Below are 20,398 nucleotides of genomic sequence, written 5' to 3'. Positions count from 1 at the left end.
GACCTAGCAAGGAATTGCAAATTGAGGGAATGCCCATCAATTGAGGATTGGCTGAACAAGTTGTGAATCCTATTGTGCTGTAAGAAATGATGAGCAGGATGATCTCAGAAAAACCTGGAAAGACTTATGTGAACTGATGCAAAGTGAAATGAGCAGAGCCAAGAGAATATTGTATGCAGTAATAGCAATATTGTGTGATGATCAACTATGAATAGCTCTTCTCGACAATACAATGATCCAAGACAATTCTGAAGGACTTATGATGAAAAATGCTATCCACCTCCAGAGAAAGAACTAATGGAGTCTGAATGCATATTGAAGCATACTTTTTCTTTACTTCCTTTATTTTTCTTGGTTTTTGTCTGTTTTCTTTCACAACATGACCAACGTGGAAATGTGTTTTGCATGACTGCATATGTACAGCCCATATCAAATTGCTTGCCTTCTCAATGGGGGGTAGGGGAGAGAGGGAGGGAGAAAGTTTGGAATACAAAAATTAAAAAAAAAGAATGTTAAAATTGTTTTTACATGAAAAATAAAATATTAAAGGTTATTGAGGACCTCAAAGAGCTTTTGTTTATATGGTTATTTCTATTGATATTTACCATATTAGAAATTAAAATATCTTACTATTGTAATGAACATAATTTTGACCTCAAGAGTTTCAGGGGGCCACCAGAGGGCTCCTGATCATACTTTGAGAACCACTGATAGTCCAACTTCCTCATTTTACAGATATAGAAACTGAGGCCAAGAGAGGCTAAGTAAATTGCCCAATATCACCCAGGAGGTAAGATGCAGTAGAGTTGGCACTTTAGGCCCAGCATTTTTTCCATACTACGCTGAGGTGGAAGTTAGGGAACAGGAGCATGACTGGTGAAATTGCCCAATTTAAAAATAACTGTCTTTACATATGGCTTTAAGGTTAACAAAGCACTTTACATATATTATTCCATCTGATCCTCACAACAACCCATAAGGCTCCCTGGGTTGTGTGGTTTGATGTAGCCATAAGGCAACGGAAAGGCTGTGTCTCACTGTGCTAATTATCTAGCAAGAGAGTGTAATAGTTAAATTATCTACAGGTGGCGCTCGACTTGAGCCACCAACCCAGCCTTCTCAGTTTGTTGGGTAGGATAGCCCAGCCTTCAAACACCTGGGCTGCTCAATCTTTGCCACCCCTTCCCCTCCACACCCTTTATTCTCCCCTCCCCATGAAAGTTCATGCTATAGCAGGGCTCTGATTTTGTTCAGCAGTTTGGATTAATTCCTCATTGGCTAGTCCAATATTAATCTAGGGAATGAAGTGGAAAGTTGCTCCAAATATTAGAAAAAAATGAAATCTGACATCTATATCTAGCTCCTAATCCCTATCTGGGTTTTTATTGTTGTTGTCCACTCATGACCCCATTTGTGGTTTTCTTGGCAAAGATACTGGAGAGATTTACCATTTCCTTTTCCAGATGAGGAAACTGAGTCAAAAGACTACTAAGTGTCTGAGGCTGAATTTGAACTCAGGTCTATCCTGACTATAGGCCCAGTGCTCTATCCATTAAGCCATCTGGGTTCCCACCTCTCAATTTATTGCATACTGCATCCATAGATTTAGAAACAACATGTTGTGATCTTATAGCATATTATTCATAATAGAGTACTGAAAAAAAGCTAGGTACCATACTTCTGAATGGTAGCATCCTTTTCCTGACAGTTCCCAAGATGTCTCCCAATTGTCCTTCCAGATCTTTGGATGTAGCTCAGAAAAATACTGACCACTAGACCGTGGCTCATGAGAGAAGAATAAGGGAAAGGAGAGTCTGATTCCTGTCTCAGGGATCAGAGATTAGAGACAGGGGAAATCAGTGAAGACAGTGAGTGAAATCAGCTTCTCATCTTACCAGCCCAAAGGGATTCATAATAACTGATAGTTTCTGCTCCTCTTTTCTCTCCTCATGGCCCTCTGCTCTTGTCCCTGGCCCTGATCAGGAGTTTTTTCAGATGTACTGGCATCTGGTCACTTTAGTTTCTTGGCACTGTGCATGCTGCCTAGTGAAAGTTGTGGTCTGAATACATTTGCCCTCTCCTCTCTCACTCATGGAAGCCTACAATGGTAGGGTCAGTGGAAGGAAGATAGGAAGTAAACCCCACAGTATGCATATAGGGCCTTCCCTTCTTCCTCATTCAGTCCTATGTCTTTCTATTCCAGAACATACCCAATGTAGAACACTACCCTGACCTCTGTGGCAGCCTCAATTCTGATAGTGTGTTTCACAAATTCTGTTGTGTTTCTTTCCTTCCGTAAAAGATCCTAGACTGTAGAGTTTCCACAGAGATAAGAAACATAATGCAAAAGCATTGGAGACATAAAAGTTAAATGTGCTCACCCGTGACTTTCTTGCTCATTTGGTCAGAGGGAAGGATTTTTGATAGTAGACTTTCCCAGGCCAAGACATGAAAGCATCTGGGGCCATAGAGGAGTATCAAGGATTCTTGCAGAAATAATCATAAGCTTGCCTGTATGTCTAAGAGAGATGTGCAGGGATGGTGTTCCTGAATCCCAATTTTTTAGACAGTATGATCCTTTAATCTAGCTTTCTAATTGATAAGGGAGATTTCTTGAGTATTACCAGTCTTGGAAGTTGCCTCCAAAGTATTCCCAGATTCAAGTATTGGAAATCAGATCTTCTAGAAAGAAAAAAGGAGATTTTCCAGAAAGGGATCCTTTTGGGGAAAGAACAGGAACATCCACATGGCCCTATATACTGAGAGCTACTACTACAGGAGTGGAAGACCTATATTTTATTCCCCATTTTAATAGTGAGTTTTGGGGATATTTTAGGCTTGACAAGAGGGGGATTGGCTGCCCAGAAATCCCAAAGTATGTTTGAGTTCCAGGAAGAGTCCAAATCATAGGATGGTATTATATATATGGAAGGGACTGCTTAGCACTCTGGGATTCTTTGGACTGCCTAATGATAGCAAGTTCATTTTCCTTTGGAAGAGCTTATAGGCTATTATGAATACTTACAGCATTTTTCTATATCTACTTATGGGCTCCTGTGAGACTTTTATTTTTTCGGTGGGATAAAATAAAGACTGTCCTGTACTAGATATGCATTTATTACCTCAAATGTTTATATAATACCTAGGGATTTTGTTATCTGCATCTGTGGAAACCTGGACATATGTTATATTTAAGTTATATATGGTGACTCGGAGAAAATCTGGATAGGGGCATATGAGCCAAAAGAGAAAATTGCTTTTAGGGACTAGACCCTAAGATTAGGAGGGGTCCTTGTGAACCTGGAACTTGGAGATCCCTGGGTCATGGGTTACAAAATCATCCTGTCATCCTTCTCTTCTTGGATCAGTCATCCTCTTCTGGGGTAAAGATGGCTTCTGGAATGGGAGTGATCTTAGGCCCAGAGCCCCAGTTCTGGGAAGGATAATCATAGACTCTTAAAATGTTAGAACTGTAAAGAACCTTTGAGATAATCAGGTCTGATCTCCCAATTTTACATATGAGGAACCTGAAGGCCCAGGGTGCCTTGCCCAAGATCGAAGGTTTAGTGTCAGAGCTGGTACTTGGTTCCCTGATTCACAGTTCAATGTTCTTTCTACTAAATCACACTGCTGACAAGATTCAGCGTTCAGAAAAACAAGGATTCGGAACAAAAAAGAAAGGACAAGGTTAGGGGCCTATCAGGGAAGTCACATGGACTCTTGAAGGAAAACAGGGCCTGCTCTTGTTGTAGGTGGCAGCAAGTGTGGACTGAAAAATCCCAGCAATAGTTTTATATAGCACTGTATGGTTTACAAAGGCCTTTACAAACCCTAACTCATTCAAGCCTCATGACAACCTTCTGAGATACCACAATGAGCAGCATTATTTTCATTCTTTAGAAGAGGAAGATGAAACTCAGGTTTAGGTGATTGCTCATGGTCAGACAGATAGTAAATGTTAGAGGTGGGGTTCGAATCCATATTATCTGACTCTGTCCATCTCAAGGTTGAGCAGGCAGGGAAAAAAAAAAACTGTCTTAGGATGAGGAGGAGAGTGGTACAGAGGAGAGTGGGAGAGTAGAATTCTTGGAGAGGAGCCACCGTCTCCATACCAACTCTAAAATTCCAGGTTTGGTAAACACTTCCATCCCTGTGTTCTTCGGGAAAAGGTTGCCCTTGCTAGGCCCTTATATCTGCTCTTGAGAAAATGTCGAAATTAAGATAGATAATGTTATCTTCATTTTGTAGATGAGAAAACAGGCTCAGAGAGGTTAAGACTGTTGGAGGTACCCCCAAGCATTCTTTGGCCTGATGCCAAACAGAATTATTGAACTTTGAGATTCTCATATACAAACATAGGCACACTTGCTCTGGGTTAGAGGTACACAATGGAAACATACTTCTACAACCTAGCTCCAGCAACATCCTTTTATTTGAACCCTTTAGAAGGTGGGGGGTAGGGTTCGAGGGGACAAGGACTTTCCCAAGGAGAGGCAGCCCCGGGCCTGCTGTGTCTGGATGGTTAGCAGCTGTCACAGTCACTGGGGTAAACATCCCAGTGTAGGCCAATAGCATTGATGGAGCTAGTGCGGCCACTGATGAATCGAAGAACAGTGTTGGGGTACAGTGGGGCAGCATTGAAGCTGGTGCCTGTGTCCTTGCCAAAAGGCAGGTAGTGGCCCTTGTCTGTCACCAGCTTCCGAACATAATACTTATATTTGCCAGACACTTGGATGATTGACTCTCCTGGGTAAAGGAAAATCTCTTCCAGGTCACCTCGGGTACCCCCAGCATAGTTGGCTCCACTGGGGTGGGGTAGGAAAAAGGAAGAAAAAAGGGAGACAGGTATTTAGCATCCCACTAGCAATAAAGGCAGAATAATGTAGTAGACAGTGCTGGCCTGGGAGACTGAACATTTTATATTATAAACATAGCAGACATTTATCAAACACCTACTCTGTGTAAACCACTGTGCTAGGCAGAGGGGAGATATGTATTTAGATAGAACATTACACCCTTGATAATAATAATAGCAAGCATTTAAATAGCATCTCAAGGTTTGCAAAGTGCTTTACAAATATTATCTTGTCCTGGCAGGGACCCTGGGAAGTAGGTGCTGTTATTATCCCCATCTTACAGGTGAGGAAACTGAGGCAGACAGAGGTTAAATGGCATGCCCAGAGTCACACAGCTAGTCAATGTCTGCATCTAGATTTGAACTCATGTCTTCCTGACATAGAGCTTCAGGAGCTCTATCCACACTGCCACTTAGCTGCCTTAGTTTTAGAGTTTGGTATTATTCTATGACTATTTTATGACCAGGGAGATAATTGGGTTGCGGATTTAAAGGAGGGCCAGAATTCAACAGGTGATGAAGGCATTCTAGGCACAGCCTAAGGAAAAAAAATACAGAGGCAGTAGAATGCAGGTCATACTTAAGGGTCAGAGAAGACTAGCTTAGCTGGAGTGTGGAATACACAGTGGAGAGCAATATGAGATATGTTTGGAAAGGTAAGACTGTAGAAGACCTTGAGTGCTGAGCAAGGAAATTTACTTAAGGAGACAAGAGTATAAAAATACTGAAGATACTTGAGGGGGGACCAGGGCCCTGAGGATACATTATCCTAACATGAAGGATGAACTAAAGCAGGTAGGTGGTGGAGGAGGGAAGGCCTCCAAGGAAGCTATGACACGAGTTTAGAAAGGTGGTCCCAAGGAGCTATACTAATGTGGCAGAAGTGAGAACAGAGAAGAAAGAAGCAGATGGAGAAGTTGCCTCAGAGAAGGTGCCCCAGAGTCAATAGCTGATTAGTTCTGAAAGCTGAGGGAGAGGGAAACATCAAAGATGACCCCAGGGATTTGAAAATGGGAGACTGGGTGAATCATAGTGCCACCAAAACAGGGAAGTCAGAAGGAAGAAAAGGTAATAAGAAATGGGGTGAAGGGAGATAAGATTGACTTGTTCTGTGACACTTACAGATGGAAATATAGATGTGGATTCCAGAAGAAAGGATTGGAATGGAGATAATGGATTCTGGAGTCATTTACACAGAGGTGGTGCTCCAGGCCTTAGTAGCAGTTAAGATTTCTGAGAAGGAAGAATGTAAGGAGAGAAGAGATGAGGGCCAAGCACACACACTTAAGGAAAATGAAGGGGTGGAAAAGAGGATGAGGAGTCAGAGAAGGAGCATCTTGAGAAGTAGGAGGAAAACCAGGAGGTAAGGTATCTGTGAGGTTGATGGAAACAAAGTATCTGGAAAGAAGGAGTTGTCAACATTGTCAAAAACTACAAAAAGGTCAAGAGAAAATCAGGATTGAAGAAGAGGTCACGGGATTTGGGAGATCATTGGTGATCAGAAAGAATGGTTACAGTGGAGTAGGGGGGCATGGGGACAGAAGCCAGAATGGCAAGGGTCTGAGGGGAGAGTGAGTGGTTAGGAAGTGGAGGCATCAGGCAGAGAGAGATTTTTCATGATGTTTAGCCATGAGGGGAAAGATGAGATGGTAGTAGGATATACTAGAAAGGACATAAAAAAAAGAATTAGGGAGACTAGAGAATATTTGGAAGCAGATGGAAAGTGGTTGATGACAAAGGAGCCGTGGGAGATGCATGAGAGCAAGGGGATGATTGCCAGAGCAATTTCCTGGAGGAGGCAAGAAGGAATGGGATGAAATGTGTGTGCGAAAGTGGCACTCGGTAAGTGGTTAATAAAAGCTCATTGACTTGGTTTGTTGACTGTCTAGAGGGTTTAGCTTTAGCGAACAGTAGGGATATGTTTTCTGCGACCAAGAGGAATGAGGAGAGAATGGATGATGATAAGGATGAAGGGTACTGAGGAAAGGAAGAAGGAGACCAAGGGGGTCAAAATATGTGGGTCCTCTTGGCTTCTCCCACTCACTAGTCACTTCATCTTTTCATCTTTCCTCATTTGTCAAATAGGGGCTCATAATATTTGCTTTGCCTGTCTCCAGGGTTTTTGTCAGTAACGAAAATAAGATGTTTTGGGAGAGACCTTTGAAAACTGTAAAGTGTGATTGATGTATGTATATATATACATATATGTTAAATATATGTTAAGATGATTATTGATAATGTGGAAGACTCTAGCTGTCCTCTTAGCTGTGGATCTGTGAAGGGAGCAGGGGCAGAATACTGAAACTGGATGTGAGGAGAGCTTGGCTCCGACTATCATTCGGGCTGGTCATACTTGCTGTGTGACTTTAGGCATGTTACATGACCTTTCTTGAGGTTAACGATAGATATCCTTGCTTAGCGATAAAGAGCATTGGGTTGAATCAGGAGATCTGGGTTCCAGTCCCAGCTCTGTGACTCACTCGCTGTGTGACCTTGGGGCAGGTTACCTCTGTGAGCTCCACTTTTCCCATCTGTCAGTTGAGGACATTGGAATTGATTAATCTCTAAGCCTCCCCTCCCTGCAATTGAAGGAGGCCTTTCTCTGGTTCTGTTTTCTTGTCTGCAAAATGGGTAAATGTCAAATAGCCTCTAAGGTCCCTGCAAACTCCAAATCTGCAATCCTATGATTTGATAATAGCCAGCATTTATATAACACTTTAAGGTTTGTCAAGCCCTTCAAATATGTTATCTCATTTGGTCTTTACAACATAGGGGAAGGCGCTCCATTTTACAGATAAGGAAACTGAGGTTGAGAGATGTTTCCTAACTTGCCCAGGATGACACAGCTAGTAAGTCTCTTGGGTAGAATGTAAGCTCCAGTTTTCCTGACTCCAGATCCAGCACTCCCTCCACTACATCAATGTATTAGCAAGGCAATAAACACAACATTGACAATAATTGTGAATATGCCTATGTACTACCTGCCTTTTTAAACCTACATTTTGTTTGTTCAGTCGTTTCGGTCATGTCTGACTGTGACCCCATTTGGGGTTTTGTTGGCAAAGATACTGTAGTGGTTTGCCATTTCCAGTTTGCCATTTCCTTCTCCAATAAACATGTGTATCTATCTATCTATCTATCTATCTATCTATAAATATATATATATATATATATATACACATGTTTATTTTATATATATATATATATAAATTTATATAGTTAATCAGCCATCTCCCATGGCTCCCTTGTCATCAACCACTTATATAATCCATCCAAGAAAAAAAGATGAAGGAGCCTGGGAAATACTTCTCTTTCCAGGTGATCCTGTAGAATGAAAGAAGGGAATCAATGTGAAAAAGAAGAAAAAGGATCTGAAAAGGTGGAGAGGAATCTTGACTTGTATCTGAAAGAAGGAGAGCATAAGAAAGGCACAGAAGAGAAAGGGAAGAAGGACCTTTGAACAGCTGGGAGCAAAGTCATTGCTAAGAGGCAATGGATGAGGGCATTGTACTGTCTGAGAAGGAAGCAGCTGCTTGTCCTCCAAGGAGGAATGATAGGGGTCTGCCAACATTACCAGGAGAAAGATCATCCGGTCTGGGTCAGAGGAAAAAGAGAGGAGTAACAGTGGTTTCTGACTCCCTGCTATGAATTTTTGAGGCATTTCTTTGTCAACTTGACACCAGCAATAAGGGGAACCACAGCTAGGGTATATATCCAGGAGGCTACAGAAAACCTCCAAAGACTTTTCAAACCCATTGACTTCTCATGATGCGTGTGGGCACAGATGATACATCCAAGAGTTATCTTAAAAACATTGCCAAGGATAATGAAGTTTCAGAAAAGAAATTGAAGGCTCTCAGTGCTGCCAATCAAAGGCAAAAGTTTCAGAAGGGAAAGGCCATTCTGGGAAGTAAACACCTGGTCCAGCACTTAACACAGTACCTGGCACATGGTAGGAGCTTAATAAATGTTTAGTTATTGATTGGTTGACTGGTTAAGAAGATGTCAGGTAATAGGCTTTATATTTCTGGACCATAGCTTAAAATATATGAAAGATGGCGATCTTGGCCAGGGATAGAGAACATCTAACAAGGGCTGGTAAGAGTGTTTTTGACTGGAAGCTTTCAAATAGAGTCAAAAGGGCTTAAAACTGAAAAGGAAGGGGAAAAAGAAAACTGCCTACCTTTCTTTACAAAACTAGCTAGTATAGAGAATAGTGGCAGCGTAGGAAGTATAGCGATCGAGATTTCCAGAGATTCACAGGAGACAAACTTCATAGAAGCCAGCAATAAGTATCTGCACATAAATGCCCCAGATATTGGTAACGAGCAAATCTAAGAATCCTAAAGCAAGAAGTTTGAGTCATATATATACCAGAGACTTGGTAGGATGATTGGAATACATCTCTGGAAGGAGACGTTTTATTCCAAAACAACATGATAGGTAAATGAGGAGGGGTGGAGGAGTAAGTGAAGAAATCCAATAATAAGAGAGTGATGAGTAGTGAGGGCTAGCTCACCCCACAATGTAGTTACCGTTGACCCGGATTTGGATGGCAGTGATAGGGCCATTTAGCTGGTTGCCTGAGTAGGAGAGGCATTCTTCTCCCCCTCCTCCATACTCCATTGTAGGAGGATAACCGTGGCTAAACTAGAAACAAAACAATTGGTAAGGGGGATAAAGAAGGTGGCAGTATCACCAAGACTCAGTCACCCATCTCTCGGAGTCTTCCCACAGATCTGCATCCTCTCCAGACCCAAGCTTGAATGCCCATCCCATACATCTCTCAAGTCCCAGGTTCCCTCTCTGGATCTAGGCATCCTATGCCTACAGATCACTTACCAGACTCAGCTGACACACAGAATAGGGCGAGGAGGGCCAACGCCAACATCCTAGGAGCCAAGAAGGAAGGAGATGAAATGGGTTCACCCTATCTGTTCTTAAATCAGACCCAGTCATCCTGCTTTCCTAACTCAGTCCCAGGCTTCCTACTCACCTACCTCAGATCCTGGCATCCCTACACCCTTACTCAGACCCCTACAGTGTGCTTTCCTAACTCTGGCATTCTCATATCCCTAATTCATGGCTCTAACAAATCTACAGGGATTACTCATTGTCCTAATTTAGGACCAGGCATTCTATACCCCCTCACCTGGCAGATCGTGGTGTAGTGTGACCTTATGGAAAAGCCAAGTCCTTTTATCGCAGGCCCAGGCACTATCCTATTTCTTATCCTGTGAACTTCACCTCCTGAATGAATACTGTAAAGCCATTAGGGTCGGGTGTGGTGTAGATAGCTGGACATCTCCCTCTGGTTCCCTCCCTCTCTTGGGTCTCTCCCAGGGCTGTAGCTGCCTGAACCAGATCAAAAGGAGTCAAGATGGTGGGGTGGAGGTAATCATGGGCAGCAGAGAGGGGAGGCCTAAGGGGGAGATAGAAGAAAGGGGCAGCCTGAATGGTTTAACTGAAGCTCTTAAAATTGGATTGACTTGCCCAAGATCATACAGCGAGTCTGTATTAGAGTTAGGATTTGATTCCAGGTCACCCAATTCCAAATCTAGCTCTCTTTCCACTATCGCACAGGCCAAAGGGTCTTTGTGGGTGGGCCCATGACTGATTCAGGTCCTCCAGGACAACAGAAGTCAACTTCCCTTTGTCACATTATTCTGGAGAACCAAAGCAAGATCTTTCCTCAAAAGGACCTCCTCCAGGATTAACCACCCAGGACTAAAATCCTTTGGGACTCAGCCACTATCTTCCATGCCTACAGCCTCTGAGGGAATGAGGAAAGGGAAACAGGGTTTTTATTACCAGACTTGGGGCCACTAGAGTGGAGCAAGCCAGGAGGGAATTGATAAAAATGGGAAGAGGCTAGAATTATCAGTCAATCAGCAAATATTTATTAAGTGCTAAGGCATTGTGAGTTTTTTCCCCCTTCACTTTATTAGGGATTAGTAGGAGGAGGCGGAATGGGTCCTATTTAAAAGTGAGCTGGACTGAAAGCTTACTCCTTACTCTTCCCCACACCTTGTATATACTGTTCATATGGGTCAAACTGGCCATGTGGGACTGGGGAGCCATCCTTACATTTCACACACCCTTTTTGCTGCTCTCCCCCAAGAAGCTACCCCTTCTTTTCCCACCTCTCACCCCCTCAGGTCCTCACACCAGCTGCCTAGGCTAGTCATGCTGACCATCTGGGGCCTATGCCAAGGTCCATCCCTAATAAAGAAAGCACCACACCCTGGAGTGCTGGAGATGGGGCCTGAGTCCTGATTATGGAAATTCTGGGCAAGGAGAAGAGTTCTCTTCCTCTTCCTGCCCTCTTCTCTCTGTTTCCTTCTTTCTCCTCCTAATTCTACTTCTTTCTGTCTCCTTCACTATCACTTCTCTCTTCTTCCCTGCTCCTGGAGACATGTGTCCAGCCTCAAACATTTTCATTTTCCTAACCCACTCCACCTCTCTGGGCTTAGTCCATATCTGGGATTATCAAACTCCCATATACAGACACAAGAAGACAGAGATGGAAGCTCTATTGGTTCTGATGTGAACCTTCCTTCGGCTCCAGAGAAGACTCCTTGGGGCTTCCAAACTTTGAGCTCCCTGTATTCCCTGAGGACCCTGTTTATTGCCATCACCTGTGTCTTCTTCAAGCTGACACTTTAACAATGCCATGTAGCCCCCTGGCTCTGCTCACTCCATCTCTGTCTAACCCAGAGTCTTGCTCATAGTAGATACTCAAGTACCTGCTGGTAACTCAAACAAAATTCAGCCCAACAGCTGCAGTAACACAGTCATTTAGAGTACAAGGAACTGCATGACTCTAGGCTGAGAGATTCTCAGTTGCTAACACTACATAGGAAATTGTGCCCTATATCAGGGGTAGGGAACCTGCAGCCTCAAGGCCACATGTGGCCCTCTGGGTCTTCAAACAAGTTCTGTGAAGTTTGCATTCAGTCAAAGGGCTGCACCTCAGGACTTAGAGGGCCACATATGGCCTTGAGGCTGCAGGTTCCCCACCCCGCCTTAGATTGTCATGCCCATTATTTGTGGATGTCTAGGCTCTGCCATGTGCCCTCTTCTTTCTCTACAGTATAGTAGCTCACCTGGTGATCTCATCAGCTGATTGATTTAGCCCTAATCTCTTCTAAGCTACAATTCCCTACCTCTGATTACATCTTGGACATGCAGAACTGGACCTCCCATAGGCATTTTAAACTCAATAGATCCCAAACTGAACTATTATCTTTCTCCCCAAACCTTCCTCTCCTCCCGACTTTCCTGTTTCTGCTGAGGGTACTACCATCCTTTCAGTTACCTGTGCCTCTAACTTGTGGTTGGCCAGAGCCAAACAGAGCAGGCTAGAGACAGGAGAGTCAGTGATCAAAGAGAAGCTTAATTTCAAAGGGAGGGATCTAGACACATATGCTGGGTCCCCTCCCCTAGTGGGGGGTGATCCAAGGAAGGGTGGGGAGATCTCATTACTTATACCAATGGCTGTACAACAAGGGGTAGCCGCAACAATGACACAAGTTTGATTCACAGCAGGGCATCATGACCAGAACATGAATACCGCAGGTGCTTGTCCAAGCTCAGAGAACACTGGGTGCTGGTCAAAGCAATACAAAAATTATATGATTTTGCCAAGGGTGAGATCATCCAGATGGTGAACGCAAAGAATTGTTGTTATGCCAAGTTCAGGGCCTAGCTTGCTTGTTGGGCCTTAGCCCTGGAAAACAGGGTGCCTTCTAATCTTGACATTTCACCCTTTTGGTCAAAGTGAGCGGGTCTGAAAGAACCCTACCCTTCTGGCCAATAAAGGAGAGGCAGGTGTAAGCCAAGATGCCATGAGAGGCCAGTTGGGCCAGGATGAGCATTTTTATCGCAGAAGATCAGTTCCTTGAAGGGACCTATTGGGGAAGTATGCTCCAGGTATCATTGCTAGCCATTGTTTTCTTGCAAACAGAAAAGAGAGGGGGGCCAAGAATGCAAAGGGAGAAAATGCCAACACATGCTTGAATCAGGGCCTTGGTGGTTGGACACATAATAAAAGGGAAGAGGGAAAAAGAACTAGGACAGTATACTAAGCCCTCGTCCAAAATCTTGGAACAGATGTCTCATCTGGATGTCAGCTGCTTCTGGGTCCATACTAGATGAATCTTGAGGTCTCTGGAGGGTTCTGCTGTCCACTCAGGAGCAGGGACTTTCTTCAGATGATCCAGGGGTCCACACCCACAAGTTTGGCAGCTGTGGGAATAGTCATAAGGACCTAGTACAGGCCCTTATAGAAAACTCCATGCATCAGTCTTTGAATCTGAGTTTCTGGTGGGCAAAACATAAGGCCTTAGTTAAAAGTCTCTAAACAACACGTAGAGATGATCCACTTTCCCAGGCAAGCAGGGCTAAGTTCAAACAATGAAATAAAGTTTTCTCAGAATTCCCATAATTGCATTATTACATTAAGTCGGGTACAGATCAAGCTACTTAGAGGGCTCACAATGACTAGTTCTGAGAAGGGAGATTTATATGTCACCAAGGTAACCAAGAAAACTTAAACATAAACATCTTGAAACAAAAGACCAAAGCAGTACAATAGTTATGACCAATATTAACTGACATCAAGTCTTTTATCCTAGTAATCCATTCTCAATGTCCATTTAACCAGCACATTTTGAGTCCCAGATGTCTCACGTAGTTATCTGATCCCTAGATATCTTTTCTTGGACAATATGCTTATTCTCAGGACAGCTCTAAAAGGTGCTCAGCTTCTCTGGTTCCAAATCTAGAGGTTCTTAGATAATTCTGACTTAATATAATTTAGTACAATCATTTTCAATATACCATTTGCTGTTTCTATCCTCACCTAAATCCTGTACCTGATATAAGAATCTTTTAAAAATTTATGAGGGTCCAATTGTAAACTCAATTCTTCTGCCTTTTGAAATTACCAGATAGATACTTTAAAATAAGTTCACTTTCTTTACCATTATCAATACAATTTATGTGTAAAATCCTTAATCCAATTTTTAGAACTTATTATTAAAAGTCTAAATTTCCATGATAAATAAATTTGGAAGCCAATCATATACATATGCATATAGCTCTTAGAGAAAACAGTCTAATCCTGTTGCTCTCTCAAAATTTACTGTTCCATTTAATTAAAAAACTTTCATATTACATCTTTGTCTTATTATTTTGTTTAATCATTTCCCTCTTAGGAGGATATTTTCCCTATATTTTAATTTGACCCACAAATATAGGTTAAAGTTGTAAGATATTCGTACTTGCAGCCTATTATAGTAACTCAGAGATGTTCCAGTATCAATCTATTGTTCAATAGATTTAGCTTATAAAACTTCTTGATTATAGAAATTTTCTATAAAAGGAAAAAGAGGGACATAGTTATAACAATTTCATGTATTATAACAGTGGGAAAAACTCCCTTTACTCTGTTTGATTCCAGGTATGAGTCATATTGGACAGCCAGTCATGTAGTCATAGGGTGTTAATATGTAGCTTTCAAAACTGCCTTGCTTGACTGTAATTATTTCTCTGACTCCTGTACTCCACTGTGCATTAAAACAATTGGTCCAATAACCCTATTTTCTTTCTTTCTTTCTTTCTTTCCTTTCTCTTCATAAAAGTACATTTTTTTTTATTATGAACTTACATACTCCTTAAAGGGTATATATAGTAGCACACAGAAAGAATATATGAAAACAAGGATCTCTATTTCAGACCTCTTGCTTTTTAAAGAATTCCACAGATTATTTTCAAAACTATGTTTTTGCTTGTACTTTTCTGTGCATTTGAAAAAAAAAATGGACTTCTTTTGGGGACATTATTACTGCTAACCCAACCTTCCTCTAATCCTTTATTTAAAACGAGGAGAAAAAAAAACCCTTATAACAAGTGAAACCTAGTCAAGAGAAGTGAATCCACACATTGGTCATATCCAAATATTTGGACATTATTTTCTCCACCTTGAGGTCATCATTGTATCATGCTTCATCATAGGTACTCTGCAGCTAACCACTAACATGGTTCGTCATTGTGTTGATTGGAGTTCTTACATCTTTCAGATTTGCTTTTCTTTACAATATCGTTGTCCTGATATGAATTGCTCTCCTGGTTCTACTCACTTCATTCTGTATCAGCTCCTACTTTCCAGGAATCTCTGAAATAATTTGCTTTATCAGCTCTTAAGAGCGCCAACATTCCACTACATTCATATACTATAAGTTCTCCAACTGATAAGTACCAGCTCAGATTCTAGTTCTTTGTCTTGCTTTTTTCTCCCCTTCCCCTTAATTCCTGTCTTCAGGATCAGGAGTTGGTTTTGTCAACTAGCATAGTTTTGATACCTGTTGTTCCCTTCCTAGTATTATATTCCCTCTTAACCAGCCTTCTCCCTATGCTTGCTCATTTCTGTGTTGGGTTTGATGTATTTCTATACAAAAGTGTGTGTGTGTGTGTGTGTGTGTGTGTGTGTGTGTGTGTGTGTGTCTGTGTGTGTGTGTGTGTATGAGAATATGTGTTCAGCCTTCCTTTGTTTATTTCATATAAGTTAGGTTCATCTGATGCTTCCCCATCCCTTCTATTTTTGCAAACTTTTCTCATACATCCCAGTTATGAGAAATAAATCCCTTTCTTTTTTCTATACTAGTGTATTCCTTTTACTGTCCCTTCTTTTTCTCCCTTTTAAAACCCTCATAACAGAATCATTCCACCCCCAGACCCTCTGTTTTTCTTATTTAATGCCCTCAGTATCCTCTGAAGACATGATTCCAAAGGGATGCTAATTTCTTCTCCCGGAACTAATAAGTTAGCACTATATCATTACATCGCCTCTTCCAATTGCTTAATTACAATTACCTTTCTAGGTTTCTCTTAACTTTTGTTTGTATTTCAGAGCTCCTCAGCCTTATACTTTTCATCAGAATGGTTTGAAAGTCCTCTATCCCACTAAAGGTCTTCCTCCCCTCTTTTTTTTCCTGCAAGATTATACTCAGCTTTACAGGGTAAGTTATTCTTGGTTGTAAGAGTAAATCTTTTGACTTTTGGAGTATTGTATTCTAAGATCACCTCTCACTTAAAGTTGAAGTTGCTGGGTCTTGAGTAATCTTGACTATGATTCTTTGGAGCTTGAACTCCTTTCTAGATGCTGTTGTGAGGTGTATGTAGTAGCACTCTTTAGCCTCTGTGAGGAGCCCAGGAGCCCTGGAAGTTCCTACAGGGGGAAACTGAATTGTGAGACATAGACCAGGAAATAAAAATATCTAAATCTTTTTTTTTTTTTTTTTAAGGACATGGAAGTGGCAAGATCTGTGCAGAGATCTATAGGTCTAGGTTTCCATTTTCCTTTGGTCACATTTATGAGAGGTTTTGTGATTGTCATTCAGGGCACAGAGAGCAAGTAGCTGCTAGGATCCAATTGAGGCTTTGGGATTCAGAATAACAGGCTGCAGAAGTGACAAATTGCTATTGTTTGGGACTATTTGCAGATGATTGGGACCAGAAGAGAAACAGCAGAGAGCAAACCAGTGTTTCTGAATCTATAGCACCTAGAGAGGCAGCTATTGAAAATCCTGTTGGCTGGTGACATGGAAGGTCAGACCACTCTTTCCCATCACAATACCCCTGTTTTTCATTGCTAATAATCCCTGATCCAAGAAGGGTCCCAAGCCTGAAACCCCCTTTTTAATATTTTCTATGACCTATGGGAGTGAGAGATTCGGAATTGTTTTTTCAATTCTGGTAGGAGATCTGGTAGGAGAAATGGGAGGATTTGGGGGAAATGATTAGAGAAGGAGGGTTCCACATATGAGTGCTTGGCATTTCTCCTCTTATTTTCCTATGTTCAATAAGCTATGTGGTCACAGAACATTGAGTACCAGTATCCCATGAATGTTCAGCAGAGAGAAGAGAGTCCTGATGTAGAATACGGTCTGGAGCTATAAGTTTCATTTCATTTCTTTTTTTGAGACTGAGTTTCACCCAGGCTGGAAGTGTAAGGGCTACTTTCAGATCCAGTCTTACTGCCAGTTCTCCTGAAGCAAGAACATTGGCCTGCCTCTCCCTAAGCTACCTGGTGGCACCTTTCTCCTGCGGATTCACCATAATAATGCTGAACTTAGCTTGAATGCCTGATTGGCTTATCCTACTATAGCTCAGAACTTTTTTTTTCTAAAGAGTTTTTTTTAACATTCTTTATTTCAAACTTTGAGTTCCAAATTCTTTTCCTCCCTCTCCTTCTCCTTCCCTGAGATGGTAAGCAATCTGATTTAAGTTAACGTGTACAATTATGTAAAACATTTTCATATTAATCATTATGTGGAAAAAAATATATAAACAAACAAAAAAAAGAAAGTGAAAAGTTGTGTGCTTGGGTCTGCCTTCAGACTCCGTTACTTCTTTCTCTGGAGGCAGATGCATTTGCCATCATATGTCCTTTGGGATTGTCTTGGATCGTTGCATTTCTGAGAATTAGCTCAGAACTCTTGATCCACTAGTTTTGGCTTTCCTGGGAATAAGTATTAAAAACATGTGCAACTATAATCAGCAATGGAGTTCTTATTTTTAATATTTTGAGCAATGTTTAATATTATTCCCTAGTTTAAATCTGAATCTAGCCACTGATAGTAGTTGGTGTTTCAGGGCTCAGAGGAAGGGGAGGGGGCTGGGTATCCTATTAGAAATTCTTGGAAGTCTTCTTGTTTATTAAAGGTTCATTCCCCCCGCCCCCCACTTAGGATTATACTTAGTTTTGCCAAACACCTTTTGAAAGCCTTAAATTTTTGTCTTTCATATTATCGTATTCCAGACTTCTTTTTTTTGGCAAATGCTAAGTCTTGTGTGATTCTTGACACTTGGATATCTTTCTTGTTGACTGCTTGAAGTATCTTTTCTTTGACCTAGAAGCGCTGGCTTTCGGCTATGATGTTTCTGGAAGTGTTCATTTTGCTGTTTCTTTCAGGAGGTGACTGATGGATTCTTTCCATTTATTTATTTTTTGCTTTGCTCTCTTATCCTAATAAATCTGGGTAGTTTTCATTATGACTTTTTTTTTTTAAAGTAAGGTAGCCAGAATTTTTTTTAGTCATGATTTTCAAGTAGTTTGTTGATTCTAAGATCATCTCTCCTTGACCTGTTTTCTAGGTCAGTTGTCTTTGGTAATGAAACTTACATTTTCTTCTATTTCTTCCCTCTCACCCTGGCATCTTCTGCTTTTGCTTTAATATTTCTTGTGTGAAGGAGGCATTGCTCTCTGGCACATTCTAATTTTCAGGGAGTTAAATTCTTGAGTAGTGTTGACCATCTGTTCTAAGCTATTAATTCTCCTTGCCATCCTTCCTTCCCCACTATTTCCTTTAACATTATATTTCATATCTTATTTAATTTCTTCCAGGTACTCATGTTGTTCTTGTGGTTAGGACATTCTTTTGTTTGAAGTTCTACTTGGACTCATTTTTTAGTTATTCTTTTTTTTTTTTCTGGGTTTAACACTTGGGCTTCTCTCAGTCCAAGACATTTCTTTATTGTGTTTGATTTTTTTTTGTATTTATTCACATCTCTAGCCTTAGTTTCTGAATTGTGTCTTTCTGTCTGGGTCAGACTCTGCTTCCTTTCATATTCTTGGATTGTGTGGTTCTGGAGGTGGTAGTTAAGACTAGACCCTCTCTTCTGCAGGAATGATTGGATTTTGTCTCAATTTCCTGGTGGCTAGATTTAGGTTTTGGTCTTGGCTCTTTCTTGAATAGTAAAGAATTCAGTTTTGGCTCTGTCCCGTGCTATGAGCTGGACAGGTTCACCTTGATGCTGCTGGGGCTGTTCGCAGGTCTTTGAGACCATAGGTGCTTTGCTTTTCTGATGCTACACTTCCTCATCCTGTGGTGAGTTTTCAGGGTTCTGATCTGGTTCCCATCACCCACTGTAACTCTGGTGGGCTGCCTAGGTGCTAGGTACCGAATAGACATTGGTCTGACCTGTTATGCCTTGGTTGGGACTGGTTGACACTGAAGGCTAAGGTGGAGATGGGAGGTAGGGATAGTAGTCTAAGCATTTACAGGCTGACTATCCTCTGGTGGCCGATGGGGTTACTGCAGCCTTTTGAGAGGCCATATTACCTAATGCACTAAAGATGGCTATTGGGTTGGTGGTTCGAGAAAAAGCCACCTTGTGAATAGGTCAGATATTACATTCCTTATTGCATAATTAAATATGGTGACAGCCCAGTCTTTTTGGCAGCATCCAAGTTGATTTGGGGTGCTCACACATGTCTCACACATGCTCACAGTGTACACACAAAGGGGCATACACACCCACGTGTCACATCTGGATAGAAATTGTAAATTTATTTTCTCTTTTTGGTTTCACCTTGCCTCTATCCACAGGCTACTTAGCTTATCTCTCTCAGCCACTCCCTTCCTCTTCCCTTAAGCCACGTGTCTTTGAGAAACAAGCCCTTTTTTGGTTGGTTTTTCTAGCCACAGCCCCACAGACTCAAGACAAAACTGCTTTTTGGGCAGGCCCAGGATACATACCCTTAATGTCTGCTCTTCCCCCTCTCACTGGGTGGTTCTCTCTCCTAGGAAGCTACTTTATAAGTCAGTTTGTATAAGTTTCTAGCTGAGGATGACTTCCCCAGGGTTCTCTTTCTAGCTCCCTCCTTGATTAAATAAATCAACAGTTTTGTGGATCCCTAGAGAGTTATAAAGACCGTGGAATGATTACGAGGGATCCGTGTATTAGTACCATTGAAGAAAAACCATTAGTACTGTACTCTGCATTTTAGACACATGTCTGCCAGAAACAATTTAATTTATTTTAATATTAACTGAATATACAAATCACTTCTGGCTTGACCAACTCAGTTCCCCCATGCCCTCCAACATGATTCTCTACCCCCAACGTAATTATAGGAATCTTGAACAAAGGAAAGATCATGTTAAAGTACAGATTCAGGGTTAACATTCCAAAATAACAGTGACTATTCAGTTCCTTCGTGGAACTGTGTTCTCTTGTAGTAAGCAAAGGAACTGTTTTCCTTCTATCTCTTAATTCTTTCTCACTAGAAAAGGGTGGGTCATAGCACCAACCACTTCAGGAGTAAAGAAAGCCAGTGATCTCAACAAGACCGTAGTATTTTGTGTTCTAAGTTTTGAGAGATAAGGTTTTTTTTCTTCTCTTAAACCTATACTCCATTTCCCTAACAAAGTCCTTTTGTCCTATGACCCACCTTCAAACAGAAAAGTCTGGAAAGATGTTGATGTTGTTTTAAAGTATGGTATTAAGGAGGGGGATGCGCTGCCCTCTCCCTTTTTCTCCCTAGACTCTTCACCCTTCCCCTTCCTTCCCCTCCCCTTCTCTCCCCTCTCCTTTCCTTCTCCCTCTCTCCTCCCCCATTCTTCCCTCTATCCTTTCTCTTTCCTCCCTTCCCTGGCCTAGATGATGCCGTGGTGGGGCCCGCTGAGGCGGACATCATGGGGCTATACCAGGACATGTTCTCCAAAATGGTCATATACCCGACAGGCAAGCTGACAG

At 41.7% G+C, this 20,398-nt stretch overlaps 1 protein-coding gene across 1 annotated transcript; it reads right to left on the bottom strand.

Moving 5' to 3' along the window:
- Positions 1–4,522: 4,522 nt before the first annotated feature.
- Positions 4,523–9,746, bottom strand: ZG16 (zymogen granule protein 16). Its single transcript, XM_036739581.1, is given in 4 exon segments — positions 4,523–4,805; positions 9,375–9,476; positions 9,478–9,505; positions 9,698–9,746. Coding segments are annotated over 4 exon segments (462 nt in total).
- Positions 9,747–20,398: the final 10,652 nt, after the last annotated feature.

This window comes from Trichosurus vulpecula, chromosome 9 (genome assembly GCF_011100635.1).
Source record: "Trichosurus vulpecula isolate mTriVul1 chromosome 9, mTriVul1.pri, whole genome shotgun sequence".
Classification (NCBI taxonomy): Eukaryota; Metazoa; Chordata; class Mammalia; order Diprotodontia; family Phalangeridae; genus Trichosurus; species Trichosurus vulpecula.
Note: the sequence above shows the minus strand (reverse complement) of the source record. Positions and strands in the feature narration are given on the sequence as shown.